Here is a 17657-nt window from a genome sequence, read left to right as displayed (position 1 = left end):
TGCAGCTGTACATCGTTAACCAGCTAGAAGAGATGTCCTCTTGGGAGTAAAAAATCGCAGCAGAACTCGATCGAACGGACAGCCATTTTAAAATGGCTACAAATATTACTTATAGATAGATGCATGTATGTGTATAGACCCGTGGATATATGATAACGGTCAACAGATAAACTTATTGAAAAAAAACAGGAAAGTTACCTGGACAAGAACGTTCCAACAGCCGCATACATTGTACATAGATGTCTCCTTGTTCTCCATTTTTAGTTTCTTGTCAAATAAAAAATATTTCTGGTTTTGGGGTGTGAACTTTGACCATGGTTCATTGGAGCAACCTGAACAATCTCCATTATTAGGATTACTAGAGAAAAGAAAAAATGTACTATTTTATGCAATGAATGGAAATGTGTTATTAGAATAGAACGTCAGACAAGTTATCGAGCAGTAAGTGTTTAAGGGCTTTTATATTCTGAGTTTAAAATATTGTCGTGGTTAACTGTTCCTGTTTTTCTTTCTTTATCGGCAACATAAAGTATCATTTAAAGGGAAGGATTTTATAGTTCGATCTCACTTCTACATGTTTTTCTTGGGTGGCCGCATCGACGCTGGGGAAGTGGAGAAATCTGCTGTTCTGAGTGTGGTTGGGGAGGGGTTTATGTTGCTTTAGTTGATGCAAGGAACGATGGATAACTTCCAGAAATCCCAGACCTGGCACTGCTACCGGAGGGCGCTACCGGTTCGAGATAAGACCTACAGGCACGGATCTGCAGTCAGTCGGGATTGTCCGAGATGCAAGCGGAGCGATGAAACCGTTCCGCATGCTCTCGTACAGTGCCTGTGCATTGCTGACTTGCGAAGATTTGTCGAACAGTTATTGTCACGTGTGTGTGATGAATGCGGTGAATGAAATATTGTATGTGTCTCTTTAACTCTGTGGGCTCGCACATGCGTGACACATTTCTCATTATTCTGACGAGGTCTGCCATCAAAATATTGAATTTGGCATTGTCCGCAATGGCTGAGTTCCGGTGGATCAAGTATTTTGAGGTCATAGGTTTGGCATAGTATGAATGAAGGATTTGGGTTTTATTATTCACAATTTCTAGCCAGAGTTCAGTGTCTAGTACTTGTAGTCTATGGTTGGGGTGTTTAGTGGGGTAGTCTATTGTGACCTTAATGCTCTGGTGGATGGAGTTAGCTATTTGCTGGATGCTCTCCATAGTATTAGTTTCTATTACTATATCAACATTACTCTCTTGTGGGGGTGCCTTTACCACTATGTTGATATCATCAACATAGCGAGAGTCCATGTTTACGAGTATGGAGTTCTGTGTTAGGCGTTCTTTAAGACTTCTGTCCCACCATACCATGAAAAGGTTGGCCACATCACCAGCGATACTGACGCCGATGGCTGCCCCCTCGTCCTGGGCATATATTTTATTATTAAACTTAAACGTGTGGCCTTTTAGGGTAACTCTTATACTACCTCCTAGTGCATGTGCGATCATTTTCTTTATTTGATGGACATTTGCGGGGTTCCGTATGGCTCTGGTCCATCCGCGCCATCTTTCTATATGTGTCTTCCTAGCCATAGAAGTAATTGTGGGCGGTCTACCTCTTAAACATCTACTGGGGCAGAAACTACTAAGATTATGTTTATCTAAGTATTCATTATTACATGTCAGTCTGAGTAAGAGGCTCAGTTCTTCTGTGTTGACATTATGGAACTCCACCATATGGAAGCACAGTTCACTATAGCTAGGACCAAACTTAGACAGATTTTAGGATTATACACTAAGAGACAGAGACAGAATAAGACAGAGGCCCAACAACTCGGGATTAAGCCTGCATGTGGCCTACATAAGCTCATTCAGCGCACGAGGAACGGAGAGGTGGTATGCCTTCCCACAGATAAGTCAGGCAGGATGTCAATAGGCAGCTTACCGAACTACATCCAGGCAATGCAACCTCATATAGCCAATACAAAAATAACAACTGTACAGGCACATGAGGAGAGAGAAAAGGTCCTCAACGCCCACATGATGATGTGGACAATTGTTCTGGGACCCCAGAAACGTACAGCAAATACTTTCCAGCCTGGAACAATGATATCCCGGCACTGTATGGACTTCGCAAGGACCATGAAGTAATTACTGACCCTATAGCAGGACCACCAACAAGACCAGTCTGTGGAGCGAATATCGCTAGCAATTTCAGAATCTCCTACTTCCTCTCAATGATCATACGCCCTATAATCCGGATGTCACCTGATGTATGTGACAGCACAGAAGATCTCCTCAGCAGGATCGATGACTGTAACATCACTTGTGACCTGACAGGATGTATGGTGGGTAGCATGGATGTGGTATCCCTATACCCATCGATCGACGTAGATTTTGCGGTGGAGAAGTACGTGGAGATGATCAATGAGATCCAGGTGGAGTTCCGTAATGTCAACACAGAAGAACTGAGCCTCCTACTTAGGCTGACATGTAATAATGAATACTTAGATAAACATAATCTTAGTAGTTTCTGCCCCAGTAGATGTTTAAGAGGTAGACCGCCCACAATTACTTCTATGGCTAGGAAGACACATATAGAAAGATGGCGCGGATGGACCAGTTCCCGTGAGATGCCCCTCAGTGTCGCCAGCTTCCGCAGTAGCGGCTCGAGAGTCAATACATACAGAAGCGCCGACAGGGGACACCTCTGACGGACCGAACGCGTGATGTCAAATGGTTTCGACAGGTGGCCGTTCACCCGAATCACCGATCGGATAGATAGATAGATAGATAGATAGATAGATAGATAGATAGATAGATAGATAGATAGATAGATAGATAGATAGATAGATAGATGGATTGTGGGTTATTATTTAAGTTTTCTTTTTCTGTGCATTTTTGATTGGATGAACAATCTCAGCGCGTGTCTGCGCATCATCAACGGCATGCCCAGTCCTCCTTTTAACGGGTGTTGACAGCAAGATAGATAGATAGATAGATAGATAGATAGATAGATAGATAGATAGATAGATAGATAGATAGATAGATAGATAGATTGTGGGTTATTATTTAGGTTTTCTTTTTCTGTGCATTTTTGATTGGATGAACAATGGCATTTTTGTAAATGCGACGATAACAGATATGCTAAGCATTCTTGATATATAGAGATTATTAGAGATAGAATAAAATAGAAAACAAAATGTTCGATAAAATCAATCTTACCCTGATTTGGAAAAGTTTGCAAAATAACTTGACATCATTTTTGACATTCATTTGTCGTCTAATGAAAAGTTTTTTCCAGATAACGCGTGCGAAAACACATAGAATATATCATTGCCGTGTAATACACCCATCCATTCCGGCCAGGGTGTAAAATTTGATCGATACTCAAAAGAATACATGTAAACATTGGAATGGGTACTCAATACTCGGGAGAAATTAATAGCAGGACATTTAAACAAGGTATCGCCAGCTACTTGGCTTAGTACGTATCTGTATTTTTCAGTTTCAGAAGAGAAATGGGCATGAGAACCATAAACATGAAAGATGGAATCAAGCTGCTCAGAATTTAATTGTACTGGTTCAATAAGATTTTTCATAAATTTATGTGCAATACAATAGTTTATTGGAACGGTTCCGTTAACGGTGAAATATTTGGGGAAATCAAGAAGAAAAAGACTGCTTTCATTTTTAACAAAACCTATTAGCACATCTTTTTTAATTGTTTCTTTTTGCAGAATTTCGTTTGGCTTCTGTAAGAAATAGTTATCAACAATAGGAGAAAAAGGAATTTGTATGAATTCCTTTGAATTATGAATTTGTCCTTTTGTCATATATTTAGCATCGGCTTTTAGAAAGCAATTTAACATATGCTCATCGTTCTCAGTTGGACATTTCAGGAAAGCAGCCATTTCTTTGGCTCTGTCAATATTTACCTTTTTTGACTTAATTGCCAAGCCAGAGTTGAATGTCCCACTCATTATAATAGCATTACTGAAAAGTTTCCGAGACATTGGTGAAATAACATGCATGCTTATAGATATTGCACCAGCACTTTGTCCAAATAGAGTCAGTTAATCAGGGTCTCCGCCGAATGATGCAATATTATCGTGAATCCACTTGATGGCAAGGTTTTGATCAAGCAGTCCCATATTACCTGGAGCACGCTCGTCATTTAAGGAAAGGAAACCAATACTTCCGTGTGGAATCTAATTCTGGAGGAATGTTTTTCTGAACTAGCATGTCTTTGAAGTCCAGATATTGACTTACAAGTTTTGTGGCATATGACACAAGTCGTAAGAGGCGGCTGGTGTTCAAGATTATTACCTACCTGGGTTTACGATCTTCAAGTGACATCATATGTTTCACGTATCCTGCTTTTGACAACAGAACACGATCACGTAAATGTATATTCTATGTTTACTGTTGATTTCAGTTCTAATTGTTCCTTTCCAACAGGTCCATTTCAGCTCAGAGTGCTGAATCATATTTCACCCTCGCTACAGCAAGTCCTAACAGCACCTCTCATCAATTTCACTTTGTTCATATCTAGTTTCGTCACGTTTCCCTTCACGCAGAGCTGAGCTTACCATAAAAAAACCTTTGCAATCGCTCATCTTTCATTCTAATAACATGTCCAGACCATCTCATTTGAGCCATGATAACATGTTCAATTGAGCTACAATGTGACAAGCGCAAAACTTCTGTATCTGGTATGAAACATTACCACTTCACTCCCAAAATACGTCTGAGTTACTTTTGATGAAATCTCTCCTAAATTTTCATACGACGCCTGTTAGTGATCCACGTCTCAGTCAAATAAAGAGGTGCAGTAAATACACACGTGGCATCAGCTCAAATCTTCACTCGTTCAGTTGCATTTTGTTATGTCCGAGATTTTATGTTGGGAATCAACTTCGTTCCCTTCTCTTACGTCAGTTGATAGCAATGATATATTTTCCAATGGCTATTGTGAATCTATATTAATATTCAACAAGGCCAAAGACATAGCTGTAGAAGAAAAGAAAATTCGTCACTTATGTTTTAAACCCTGTCAGTGAGCAGTTGCTCTTAAAAGTCATCTAAGCGTTCATCAACGGAGGGATTGTGCTGTGTGTTGGGGTGTTTTGTGCGTGTTGATGAGACGGCTATCATCTGTCAAGATGAAGCAGTCATCATATATGCACACATATATACACATATGTAGATATATATTTATATATATGACAAGCCTACAAATATATATATACACAGACACACGCACACACACATATATATATATAGATATAATAAATTCACACACACAAGTATTTATGTATGTATGTATGTAAGTATGTATGTATGTATGTAAGTATGTATGTATGTATGCATGTATGTATGTATGTATGTTGTACATATTTGAATTAATATATACAAAATATAAGATATCACAAAATGAAGTTATTAAACAGATCGTAATTGACTGACGCAAGTCACCAAAGTAGGATTTAAACAAAAAGTTCCAGAACAATATCAGTTGTTATGAGTTGTGTGGACAAATACAAACGCAAATGCATACACATATACATGTATATATTTATAAATATATATACAGAGAGGCACGCACACACACATACACGCACACAGACACAGACACAAACACACACGCATATATATTTATACGAGGGTGTGCTGAAGAGTTGCTGCTTTGTGTAAAAATAATATACGACGGATGATCAGTTAATTATGATTTTATTCAACATATCCCCCTCACAGATACAGACATTTATTGCTTCTGTCCTTGAGCTTTTCTAAGCCCTGTAATCAGATCATAATTGACTGATGTAATTAACTGAAGTAGCATCAACACAAAATGTTCCAGAACAACACCAAAGAGAAGAAAATGGAACTGAAAGTGGTTAGTATTCTTCCTTGAAAAGTCCAAATATTCTGTGATCCACTTGGTACTGAAAAATACAATGGAATAAAATAATCACCTTTAATTGTATCATATTGTAATTATAGCAAATAATTATTGTATGTATTTGAAATATATGATATCTCTGTACATGGTCGATAGAACAGATTCTGTGTCTCCCTCATCCAGGCCTGTCACACCGTCTGAAAGATATAATCCATACAGTGGAAACGTCTCTCTGCACCTCCTCCAAACAAGACTATTGTCGTTTCAACTGCAGTGAATGTGATGACCTCAGTTTTGGAGGAAGTAAAAGCCATTGTGTTTATTGACTATCTTCAAAAGAACCACTCAATGGAGAGTGAACCTGGGCTCTCGACACATTCTGATTCAATCTCCCATGTGTAAAAATGTGCCTCTTTTCCACAATGTAAACTTTCATTTAATCAAAATATCTTTGGCCTGAAGAGTAGTCTGCGGTATACACCTCTCGTTTGGATATTTAATATTTCCGAGGTTCCGCTCGCCATGAAACATATGTAGCCCGGATCTTATCTACTCCATTCCTTGACTATGGTACTCTTATTCGCATACCCGGCAACCCTGGTCGCCTACTGTGAAATATAAAAATAACTTTTTTTCAGTTTATCGTACACGAAAAAGATCCACAACTTTCCGTCGCAATAAACCATTATAACCCCTGAAAGTTATTTTTATATTTACTGCGGATTGCTTGAAACTAACTTTCTTGCTACACCTCGATTTCTGGATCTCATATATATATATATATATATAAATCTATTAGAGGATATGTTAACCTGGTGAAGGAATGGTTGCATCCAAGGAAATATTAGTCCAAAACCTAGTATTTTGGGAAATTAAATTCCTTTACAGCAATAGGTATAAATTAAGCATATAGTTTAAATACATTTGAAAGAAAAAAATGAATATAAAGAAGTTGATAATTGTTTATTATAAACAAATTGGTCATATTCGCTCCTTACACCCGTTTCAATTAATACTCAATGATAAAATTACAAATTTGTTCATTAAATGTACATAAGAGAAAATAAAAAGATGTACCTTTGAATCTTATTTGTAGGCTTGTCAATTCATTTCGTAAACGTAAATATAATGTAAAAATTTGTAATTATATTATTGAGTATTGATTGAAACAGCTGTAAGAAGTGAAGATGACCAATTTGTTAATAATAGGCAATTATTAACTTCCTTATCTCAATATTCTTACCTCTTCCTTTAAATATATATATATGTACTCAGGCAAGGTACATTCCAGATGTTATTAGTGTTTGTCAGGAGAGACATTTCTCAATTTCAATAAAGCAAAAGATGCTAATCTCCCTTGGAGTAGAATCCCTCTCTTCAATGTGCTTGTATGGCAACGGCCACATGGTGAAGACCTCACGGAAGGCACAACCTCATTCATCTTCTTTTTGGAGGACAACAAGAAGTCATATGGAGCTATATGCACCATAGAATGTGTGAAAGACAGTTTTGATGGCCATCTCCGACAAGTAGTTTGCTACCAGGGTGGAATTTTGGAATTCTGCACTGTCCTGTTGTAGGTACTCTACTCTCTTGCAACGATATCTTTACTTGTACTTTCCCAAAACCTCCTCGTTGACCGTCTGGCAAGACGAAAACCAGTGGATATAGATGATGCCCTTTTTCTCAAAACAAGGTGATTATCATGAGCTTCTCGGTGAACTTGCTTTGTCTGGTGTCACGTGACATGCAACATGAATAACATTCCCTTCATCAGTTGTCCCCAAAAACAAGACGTGCTTTTATCTGTCTCTTCTCAAAGCTCATTTTTCCAGCTTTCACCACTTCACATCGTCATGGCTTAACAATCCTCACCGTTTGTCTTTAGTGTTTTGTTCTCACTATCTTGTTTTTGTTACCACTTTCACCGTTCGCAAAACATCCCAAATAATTTGCTTTGCGGGAAGAGCTGTTTTAACGAAGTCGTGTCCTGTCCTTACCTTCCGAAAGTGGAGTAGATAAAACAGGGGACAACTGATAAAGGGAATGTTCTTTATGCTGCATGTCTCATTTCTCTGGGGTTTTTTCGTTCGGAAAAAGTTCGTCTTCTATGTTTTTGTTTTTTATGTTCTAGTTTCTCATTTTTGTCTAGGCTTTTTTGATGTCCCCACCCATATATATATATATATATGCATGTATATATACATATATGAGTAGGTATGTACACATATGTATGTTTATATTTATATGTTATTTATATTATATTATATGTATGTTTATGTGTATGTATTATATTATTATATATGTTTATATGTTTCTATGTTTATTATATATTCATATATTTATATTATATATATGTTTATGTTATATATGTTTATATTATATATGTTTATATGTATATATAATATGTATGTTTATATTTATTTATATGATATTTATATTATACATATATACATAAAAAAATATATATATATATGGGTATTTCTTTGTGAATGTGTCAATTTATGTAATGTATGAATGTATATATGTACATATATGTATATGCATAAGCTCCAATCTATGTATGTGTGTATGAGGTGCATATGTAAAAAGATATGAGTAAATTTTTTAAAGCAAACTTATATTGATATTCATTAATGATTTATTTATTTACCATTAATTAATTTATTCTGGGCATCTATAATTTCTTTCTAACTCAAAATTTCTTTTTGATTCAAGATTTTTTTAACTCAGTATTTTCTTCGATTTTATAGAAAACGATACTTATGTGATTATATTCTTATTTTCAGATGCAGCACGGAAGTTTGTCATTGAATAGGTCGCTGTTTCAAAGCGAGGAAAATATTTTGACAAATTAAATTTAAATGTCGAAGTGAATCTAACGGTTTTTGTGTGTTTCTTAAATGGCTTATAAACACCTTCCCTGCTGCAATTCTTTTCGTTCCAGCACACGATGTCAGATCAGGTCACTTGCTATGCAAGTACATCTCCGTAATTTTTATTTTCATTTTATTATTATTTTCTGTTCGTATATTTACTCTCTCAGCTTGGATATTTCTGAAAGACCGTTAGTGGAAACAACCAAAAAAATGAAAAGTGTACGTGTCAACGTGAATTCTATCAAAACATACATTGTACATACAACCCCAATTTTTATTCCGTTCTCAATCACGGGAACGTGAAACACTGAGAAATAGTTTTTCGTGATATTTTTGTAGTGTTTTTGCAACTTTAATAATGAAGTGTATATATATATAGTAGAAATATGTTACGAAAAGAAAATATAAAATACACGTGGAAATGTAAGGGTAAAATATGCAAAATCAACGAAAATGCATATTGCAAATAAAAAAAGGCTATTTATGACAGGTAACGGCAAATATATACATTTAGATTGACTGAGGTAGTAATACGAGTCATAAAAGTCATTATTATGAGATGATAATAAAGTAAGAAAACAAAACAAACCAATGGTTTACGCAATCTATTCATCGGTTGAACAACACCGGTTAATATATATATATATAATATATATATATATAATATATATATATTAGATAGAGAGAGAGAGAGGAGAGTGGGATAGAGAACCACATGCGAGAGTATATACGAGTATGTATGCATAAGTATATATATATATAGAGAGAGAGATAGATGGACAGACAGACAGACAAACAGACAGACAGACAGACAAACAGACAGACAGACGGACAGATATATATATAATATATATATATATATATATATATATATATATATATATATAGATAGATAGATAGATAGATAGATAGATAGATAGATAGATAGATAGATAGATAGATAGATAGATAGATAGATACATTCATATATGTGTATAGACCTGTGGACATATGGTAACGACAGCACAGAAATTTATTGAAGGAAACATAGGAAAGTTACCTGGACTAGAAGGTTCTTTTAATTTAGGGAGAAGATCTGACCAAAAATCGCATACACTGTACATAGACGTGTCCTTATTCTTCATCGTTGGTTTCTTGTCAATCGCAAAATATTTCTGGCTTTGTTGTGTGAATTTCGACCATGGTTCATTGGAGCAGTCAACACAGTCACCATTATTAGGATTACTAGAGAAAAGAAAAAGAGTGGTACTATTTTAGGTAAATGAAAATAAATGTATTGCTAGAATAGGACGCCAGGCAATTTGTTGTGCAGTAGACCTTTAAGGGCCTTCATATTGCGTGTCCAAAATTTGGCTACGGTCACATTTACTAGTCATTTACTCAGCATAGTCAAAACAAGGTAACATTTGAAGGAGAGGCTTTCATAGTGCGATCTCAGTATTGCTTACACTGCTATAGATATTAGCTGGGTGACAGCCTCTGCACCGAGGAAGTGGAGATATCTCTTGCTCTGGATGTAGTTGGGGTGGATTCTCTGGCTTTAATTGGACCAACATGCAATGTTATTCCTAGAAATCGTTAAAGTCGTTAATCGAGGCAGGAAGTAGGGCAAATGAATCAAAAAGGGGTGTGCCAAGATACTTATTTTCCAAATCAGATTATTATTAATATGATTATTATTATTATCATTATTATTATTATTATTATTATTATTATTATATTATTATTATTATTATTATTATTATTATTATTCAGTAGTTTTATTTTTATAGCGTGCTTTCACTTCACTACCGAGCGCAGCTCTGTGTGCCTTGGGTATGGCTGTGATTTGTTGTGATGCTCTGATGGTTATTGTATGGAAAGTGTTCTGCGTAGGATGTGTGCAGTGCCTAGTAGTGAAATTTTCTGTATGTTATATGTGTTTGTAAGTCCTGGTGTTTTTGTTATGTATTTGTCTGAATATCTTTTTATCATGCCTAATGATAGGAATAGTTTCTGTTTTTAGATTCCACATTCTGGTTACCTCTATTTCCAGGTCTTTGTATTTTGAAAGTTTCTCCATTTCTTTTAGAGACACGTTGTCATCTGCCGGTATTGATACATCAATTAGAAAGCATTTTTTTCTTCATGATCTCTGACAACTATATCTGGTCTGTTGGCCTTAATTTCTCTATCTGTGTTAGAGAGAATGGAGCTGAACGAAGATTTAACAAAATTCCTTTATTTTATTTTCGACATATGTTTCGAAGTCTGCAAAATCCCTAATTCCGAATGAATAAGTTTTTCGAGCTGTCATCGAAAAATTTGTGCATTTTGTTGGCGAAATAAGTTCCTGGATTTTCCTGAAGAGAAAGCTGCATAATGGATTCCTTATTCATTCGGAATTAGGGATTTTGCAGACTTCGAAATATATGTCGAAAATAAAATAAAGGAATTTGTTAAATCTTCGTTCAGCTCCATTCTTTCCTATACTTAATATATATATATATATATATATATATATATATATATATATATATATATATTATATATATATATATATATATATATATATATATATACATATATATATATATATATATATATATATATATATATATATTATATATATATAGAGAGAGAGATAGAGAGAGAGAGAGACAGACAGACAGACAGACAGACAGACAGACAGATAGATAGATAGATAGATAGATAGATAGATAGATAGATAGATAGATAGATAGATAGATAGATAGATTATTTGTTTCAGTTATTAGACTGCAGCCATAGTGACAAGGAGCCTTCAGAATTTTAATCGACGGAATTACTTTTTTGAAGCTTGATACTTATTCTGTCGGAAAAATTTCTGAACCGCTAGTTTATGTTTAAGTGAAACAAACCAACAGCGGTAAAGTTGGACAAAACAGATACAAAATGACATACACACACACATGGATATGTTAAGGAAGAAAGAGAGAGAGTGAGGGAAAGAAGGAGTTAGATACATACATACTTTGTAGGTTAGGCTTAACTTTATTATTTAGATTTCTATATTCTGTGTGTTTGTGTGTTTGCGTTTTTGCTTGGGTGAACAATGACGTTTGTGCATGTGTATCAGTTATAAATATATTAACCTCTCTCGATATATAGAGATTAGAAGGGACAAGATAAAGGCGAGAAAAGCAAAAGCCTAAAAGGAAAACCAAAATGTCGTATACAAGTCAATCTTACCCTGATTTAGAAAAGTTTGCAAAGTAACTTGACATCAATTCTGATACTTCCTTATCTTCTGATGAAGAATTCGTTGTATATAACGCTCGCGAAAACACATAGTATATATCACTTCCGTGTGGGGAACCGATCCATTCCGGCCGGGGCGAAACATTTGATCGATAATCAAAAGAATACATGTAAACATTGGAATGGTTACTCCATTCCCGGGAAAATTCAATAGTAGGACATTTAAACATGGTATCACCAGCTACTTGGTCAAGTACGTATCTGTATTTTTCAGTTTCAGAGGAGGAGTAGATATTAGACCCATAAACATAAAAGATGGAATCAAGCTGCGTAGGATTTAGTTGTAATGGTTCAATCACTTCTTTCATTAATTTATGTGAGATAGAATTGTTTATTGGAACAGTTCCCTGAAAGGGGAAATATTGGGGGAAACTCGTTAGAAGAAAAAGGCTGCCTTCATTTTTAACAAAACCTATTAATACATCTTTTTTAATTGCTTTATTTTGTAGAGCTTTGTTTGGCTTCGCCTGTAAGAAATAGTTATCGATAATGGGGAAAAAAGGAAAACTGAAGAAGCCGTTTAAATTATGAAATTGTCCCAGTGATATATTTTTGGCATCGGCATTTAGAAAACAATCTAGCATCTGCTTATCACTCTCAGTTGGGCATTTCAGGAAAGCAGCCATTTCTTTCGCTCTATCCTTATTTCCCTCTTTTGAGCTAATTGCCCAGTCAGCGTTATATGTCCCACTCATTATAATAGCATTCCTGAAAAGATTCCGAGACATTGGTGAAATAACATGCATACTAACAGATACTGCACCAGCACTTTCTCCAAATAGTGTCAGTTTATCAGGGTCTCCGCCGAATGATGCAATATTATCGCGAATCCACTTTATAGCGAGGTTTTGATCAAGCAGTCCCATATTACCTGGAGCGCGCTCGTCATTTAAGGAAAGGAAACCAAAGGGCCCTACTCTGTAATTCAATGATGCAACAATAATATTTTGACTGGCAGCTAACCATCTTCCATCATACATGTCCATCGTGCTTGATCCAGATGTAAATCCACCTCCATATATCCAAATCATCGTAGTTAAGTTTGAACGGGACTTCCGCGCTTCTGTTGGCGTCCAAATGTTTAAATAAAGACAGTCTTCTTTTATATCAGCTTTTATTTTCCACAGATCTGCACCTGGAATGTCATCAAACATATCACTAACATGTTGTGCACACGCCGCAACATGTTCCTTCGTTTCTTTTATACCACTCCACCGTTCAATTTTTTCAGGTCTTCTAAATCTTAGATTACCAACAGGAGGTTTCGCAAATGGTATTCCAAGAAATACATCAAGCTCAACATTCTGAACTACAACTGTTGATCCATTAATCTTTCCGCTGGTAGTTTCAATTATCGGGTCTTCTGCATGGACAAGAGTTTTTAATAGAGAAATTATTAAAATATATTTCAGACCTTCCATGATACGAATGGGTAAAATGTTGGCGGAATTCTGAAAGAAAGAAAAAGAATATTATTGAAAGAACATATTTGAATGAGTCTAGAGGCAAAATAATTTAATTAATTTTCTCTTATCTTCTAATGCCACAATATATCATAGTAGAACATATAATATGTTTTGCTGTGTAAAGTTACATCTATTTATTTATTTACCTTTTGTGTATGTGTGAGTATATGTGTGTGTATGAGTGTATGTGTGTGTGCGTGTTTGCCTTTGCGTGTTAATGCATTACTACCAATCATAGATATGAGCGAGAAGTTGGCGATCACCACAAGTGACGCAGAAGAACAATAACTATATGGTTCACACGATTGCCCATTGTGAACGTGGCCTCTGACGGTGTAATCAAATATAATGTGCCTCAGTATGTTGTGCGATGATGCCTAACTATAAATTGGTTCGAACCGGTAAAAACAGTCACTTAATAAATAGAGAGAGGCCGTAAAAGCCTACATCCATACGTAATCGCATGCATGCTTACATACATGCATACATGCGTACGTATCGGCCTTAGTGGCCTTTGCTCACTGACTGTCAAATACGCAGACGAGATTTGTGCACATGATATACTGGAAACAAGCAATAAATATTCGTTAGCATAAGTATAGGCGCCCGAATCTGGCGTACTTGCTACACACTGCACATATGATTTTTGTCTCTTTACGATATACATTGTGTTTCAAACACAACACATATATAATACATACTATTTGTGGGAAGAATAGCGCTGTTATTTTCCCTTCAACTCTATATTTATATTATGTATGATACATAGAGGGTTATTTTGATTTAATATTATTTCTATTGCATATAATGGGTTATCATTCCGGCGGGCAACTAATCGAAGTACAAGTGAACATTTATGCACCATTTTCTTCATATCGGAGGCGACAAGCATTGTCTAAGCATGTTACTGTCTGTATGTACACATCATTGATATGGTTCAATGAGGCTGAAATGCATCTGGTGTTCTTACTAACCACTGCTGAAACAAGTTTCATCTCCTTTCATTACATATATTGTGATTTTATACACAACACATCCATTATATATGTTACCTATGACAACTAACGCTGTAAATTTCTATTCTACGTTACACTAACATTAAGTACGATATATGGTGACTATTGAATTTCAATATTCTTTTAGGTGAATATAATAGATAAATATATAATGAATACGAGGCCGATGAACAAGTAGAATCGTTAGCACGCCGGGTGAAATGCTGAGCAGCATTTCATCTACCTTTACTACATTGAGTCGCATTTGTCGTATTCTGGGTCAATCACAATAATACAGATACATCATGGCAAGCTCTATGGGATGTTCCTTTTGATATGTAAGGAATGGCAAGAATAGAAATGGCAGAAATCTTGGACTTTCGTTATCATAACTTGTATTCTAACATCTCCAACAAAATTCTTCCGTCCCAAGATAGCTGGGCTTCTTTTGTGTTAACATCAATGTGAGGGAGAGAGGCGACTTGTATTTATAGACAACATTCTACAGTACCATGATCAGCCTTAAACGACGGAGATTTTATGTATACAGATACAAATACGTATATATATACGTATATATGTACGAGAGCGCGCGTGTATGTTCGAATATGTGCGTGTGTACAGAGAAAGAATGCCCCAGACAAATCGAAAAGTATGTAAAAATATAAATACCTGTTTTCGGATCGCTCTAACTCTTTCACGTCTCCCGGCACTGTATCCACTGCTTCACCTGTCGCAGCCAATACATATATGTTTAAACACGTATATATATATTTCTGTGTGTGAGTTTGTGCATGCGTGTTTATGTGGGGAGGGACGTGTATTGTATGTATGTACTGTAAATAATGTACGTCTGTATATCGTACATATGTATGTGTGCATATATATGTTTTCAAGCACTCGTATAAGTTTAGGCGTATATTTTGTGTGGGCGACACTGTGTATATGTGTATGAGCTTATTTGTGCGTATACTTTCATGCGTGCGTGTGTGAACTTGTTTACAGGTGTGAGAAGGGTGAAATTGAGAGAGAGGCAATGAAGTAGAAAGAAAATGAAAAGGTCATATTCCAATAGACAATGCATAACTATGCGAGGAGTGGATCTTCTTCTGAATGCACTCAAGGAAAATAGGAATCTAAAATTCACAGGCCGACAAAGAAAGTAAGAGAGGTTGAGAAAGAGAGAAAGAGAGGGAGAAAGAAGGAAAGAGAGGCCATAATGATATACAACGTAGAAATCATATTCTGACGATGTCGATCTGAAGCACCATTGTTCTGTAAATATTCATTTGAATATTGCGATAAAGATTTGTTACTGTTGAGTTTTATAATCACATACATTTTACCAACATAATGTTGCTTTTAAACAACTGTAAACAAAATCTTCCACAAAATGGAGAGGCTACAAAATGATTTCACGGCACAAATATCTAACTTCTTTTTCTCAACATTTTTACATACATTTAGCTTTATTGTTTTTTCATATTTTTATTACATAAAGAGTTTTATATAACATTTAGCAGTCTCTCATAGCTTACGAGCTATAAATAAAAGTTTAAATTGTCTGGAATTTTTTCTCCGGGCGTCATTTCTAATTCATTCTCCACTTATTGTTTTCTGTCTTATCTCTGATGAAGGAATAGATACCGAAAGTCGGATATGTTCTCTTCGTTCTAAGCGTTTGCACTGTGCACATGCAAACATACATACTTACATACATACATATACATATACACACAAACACTCACGCACACATACATACACACACGCACACATTAAATAAAATAAGGTAACAGAGCCAAGTCAATGTGATATACCTAGGACATTCATAAAGAGAAAGTTCGTCTTACAGCTGTTTCAGGAAAATATATGATACCCATCATCAGAGACGAGTTAAAAAAGTTTCTCATATATATATGGGGGAGAATTCACAAAAGACAAACGTCGAAGACCGGTGGTGTAGACAACAAACAGATGTATTAGTTTAACGCTCGAGAAGTGAAAAAGTATTTAACGTTGGGAGTTGAGGTGAGGTATGTGGGAGTGGGTGTAAAGGATGGGTGGGATGGGATAGAGAGGGAAAGTGGGGTTAGATTTTATAGAGGTGGAGTTACGAGGGAGGGGTGATGATGAAGAGAGAGGGGAAGGGAGAAGGCTGGTAGGAATGAAGATAAGAGAGAAGGAGGGTGGGAGTAAAGAGAAGAAGTAGGAGTCGGAAAAAGAGAGAAGAGGTGGGTGGGAGGAAGTAGGTATGAGAGGAAGAGAGGAGAGGAGGGTTAGATGAAGAGGAGAGGAGATTTGAGACCATATGGTGCAAAGGAGTGAAGAGAAAAATTTAAACCCTGTACTCGGCGAAAACGGGAGACCGGATGGCCCCTGTCCAAGAACAATCCGAACACAGACAGGCGTTGCAAAGAGTGAGCGGTAGAGATGAAATGTCACGAGATCGGGGTGTCATTACCGAGTCGGATGTCTCGGAGGTGTTCCGCGAACCGGTCAGCCAAGCGGCATCCCGTTTGCCCGATGTATAGATAAGGGCAGAGAGAACAGGAGATGCAGTAGATGACATTGCTAGAAGTGCAGGTGAAGGAGTCGATATATATATATATATATATATATATATACAATATAAGTCAAATATGCCATCCAGTTTCTGAAAAGTCACGGCCCCCTACGTTGGTTTGCAGATTGCTACTGACAGTTACTAAATCTGGATCATGTATCATGTTGTTAACAAATATACACACACGTACACAGACACGTACACATGTATAAATGTACACACACACACACATATATATATATATATATACATACACACAAAAATAGACACACACAGGCGCGCATTTATATATATATATATATATACCGGAGTAAAAACATAAATGTGAAACAAGGTGGAAAAAAGAGTACTCAAATACCAGTGGTAGAGTAATATGCTTTATTTAAAGCAGCAGAAAATTCAACAAAACCTGTTACTCTGAGTTTCACGTTGCCGTTCATCGGACAGTTTTTGCTAGAGTATATATATATATATATATATATATATATATATATATATATATATATATATATAGTATATATATATATATATATATATATATGTTTTACCAGTGTAAAATTAACAGCGGACCTTG

At 35.9% G+C, this 17657-nt stretch overlaps 1 protein-coding gene and 1 pseudogene across 1 annotated transcript; both read right to left on the bottom strand.

The window, feature by feature from the left end:
• Positions 1-204: 204 nt before the first annotated feature.
• On the bottom strand, positions 205-4185 carry LOC115216225 (annotated as a pseudogene).
• A 1525-nt stretch (positions 4186-5710) lies between these two features.
• Positions 5711-15437, bottom strand: LOC115216730 (cholinesterase 2). Its single transcript, XM_036506700.1, has 4 exons — positions 15194-15437; positions 11991-13513; positions 9820-10004; positions 5711-5944 (listed from the first exon to the last, which is right to left on the bottom strand). Exons 2-4 carry the CDS (start codon positions 13478-13480, stop codon positions 5841-5843), a joined length of 1779 nt encoding a protein of 592 aa, XP_036362593.1. The 5' UTR covers positions 13481-13513; positions 15194-15437; the 3' UTR covers positions 5711-5840.
• Between the last annotated feature and the right edge of the window lie 2220 nt (positions 15438-17657).

The sequence above is a fragment of the Octopus sinensis genome, linkage group LG10 (genome assembly GCF_006345805.1).
Source record: "Octopus sinensis linkage group LG10, ASM634580v1, whole genome shotgun sequence".
Classification (NCBI taxonomy): Eukaryota; Metazoa; Mollusca; class Cephalopoda; order Octopoda; family Octopodidae; genus Octopus; species Octopus sinensis.
This window is presented reverse-complemented; position numbering and strand designations above follow the sequence as displayed.

What these genes read in the sequence shown, in the direction of transcription:
- LOC115216730 (XM_036506700.1), bottom strand. Translation starts at nt 13,480, where the DNA reads ATGGAAGGTCTGAAATATATTTTAATAATTTCTCTATTAAAAACTCTT. An exon ending in GCAAACTTTTCTAAATCAGG is followed by an intron (nt 10,005 to 11,990) that starts GTAAGATTGACT and finishes TCTTTTCTCTAG; the next exon opens with TAATCCTAATAATGGTGACT. An exon ending in AAAAGAACCTTCTAGTCCAG is followed by an intron (nt 5,945 to 9,819) that starts GTAACTTTCCTA and finishes TGTATTTTTCAG; the next exon opens with TACCAAGTGGATCACAGAAT.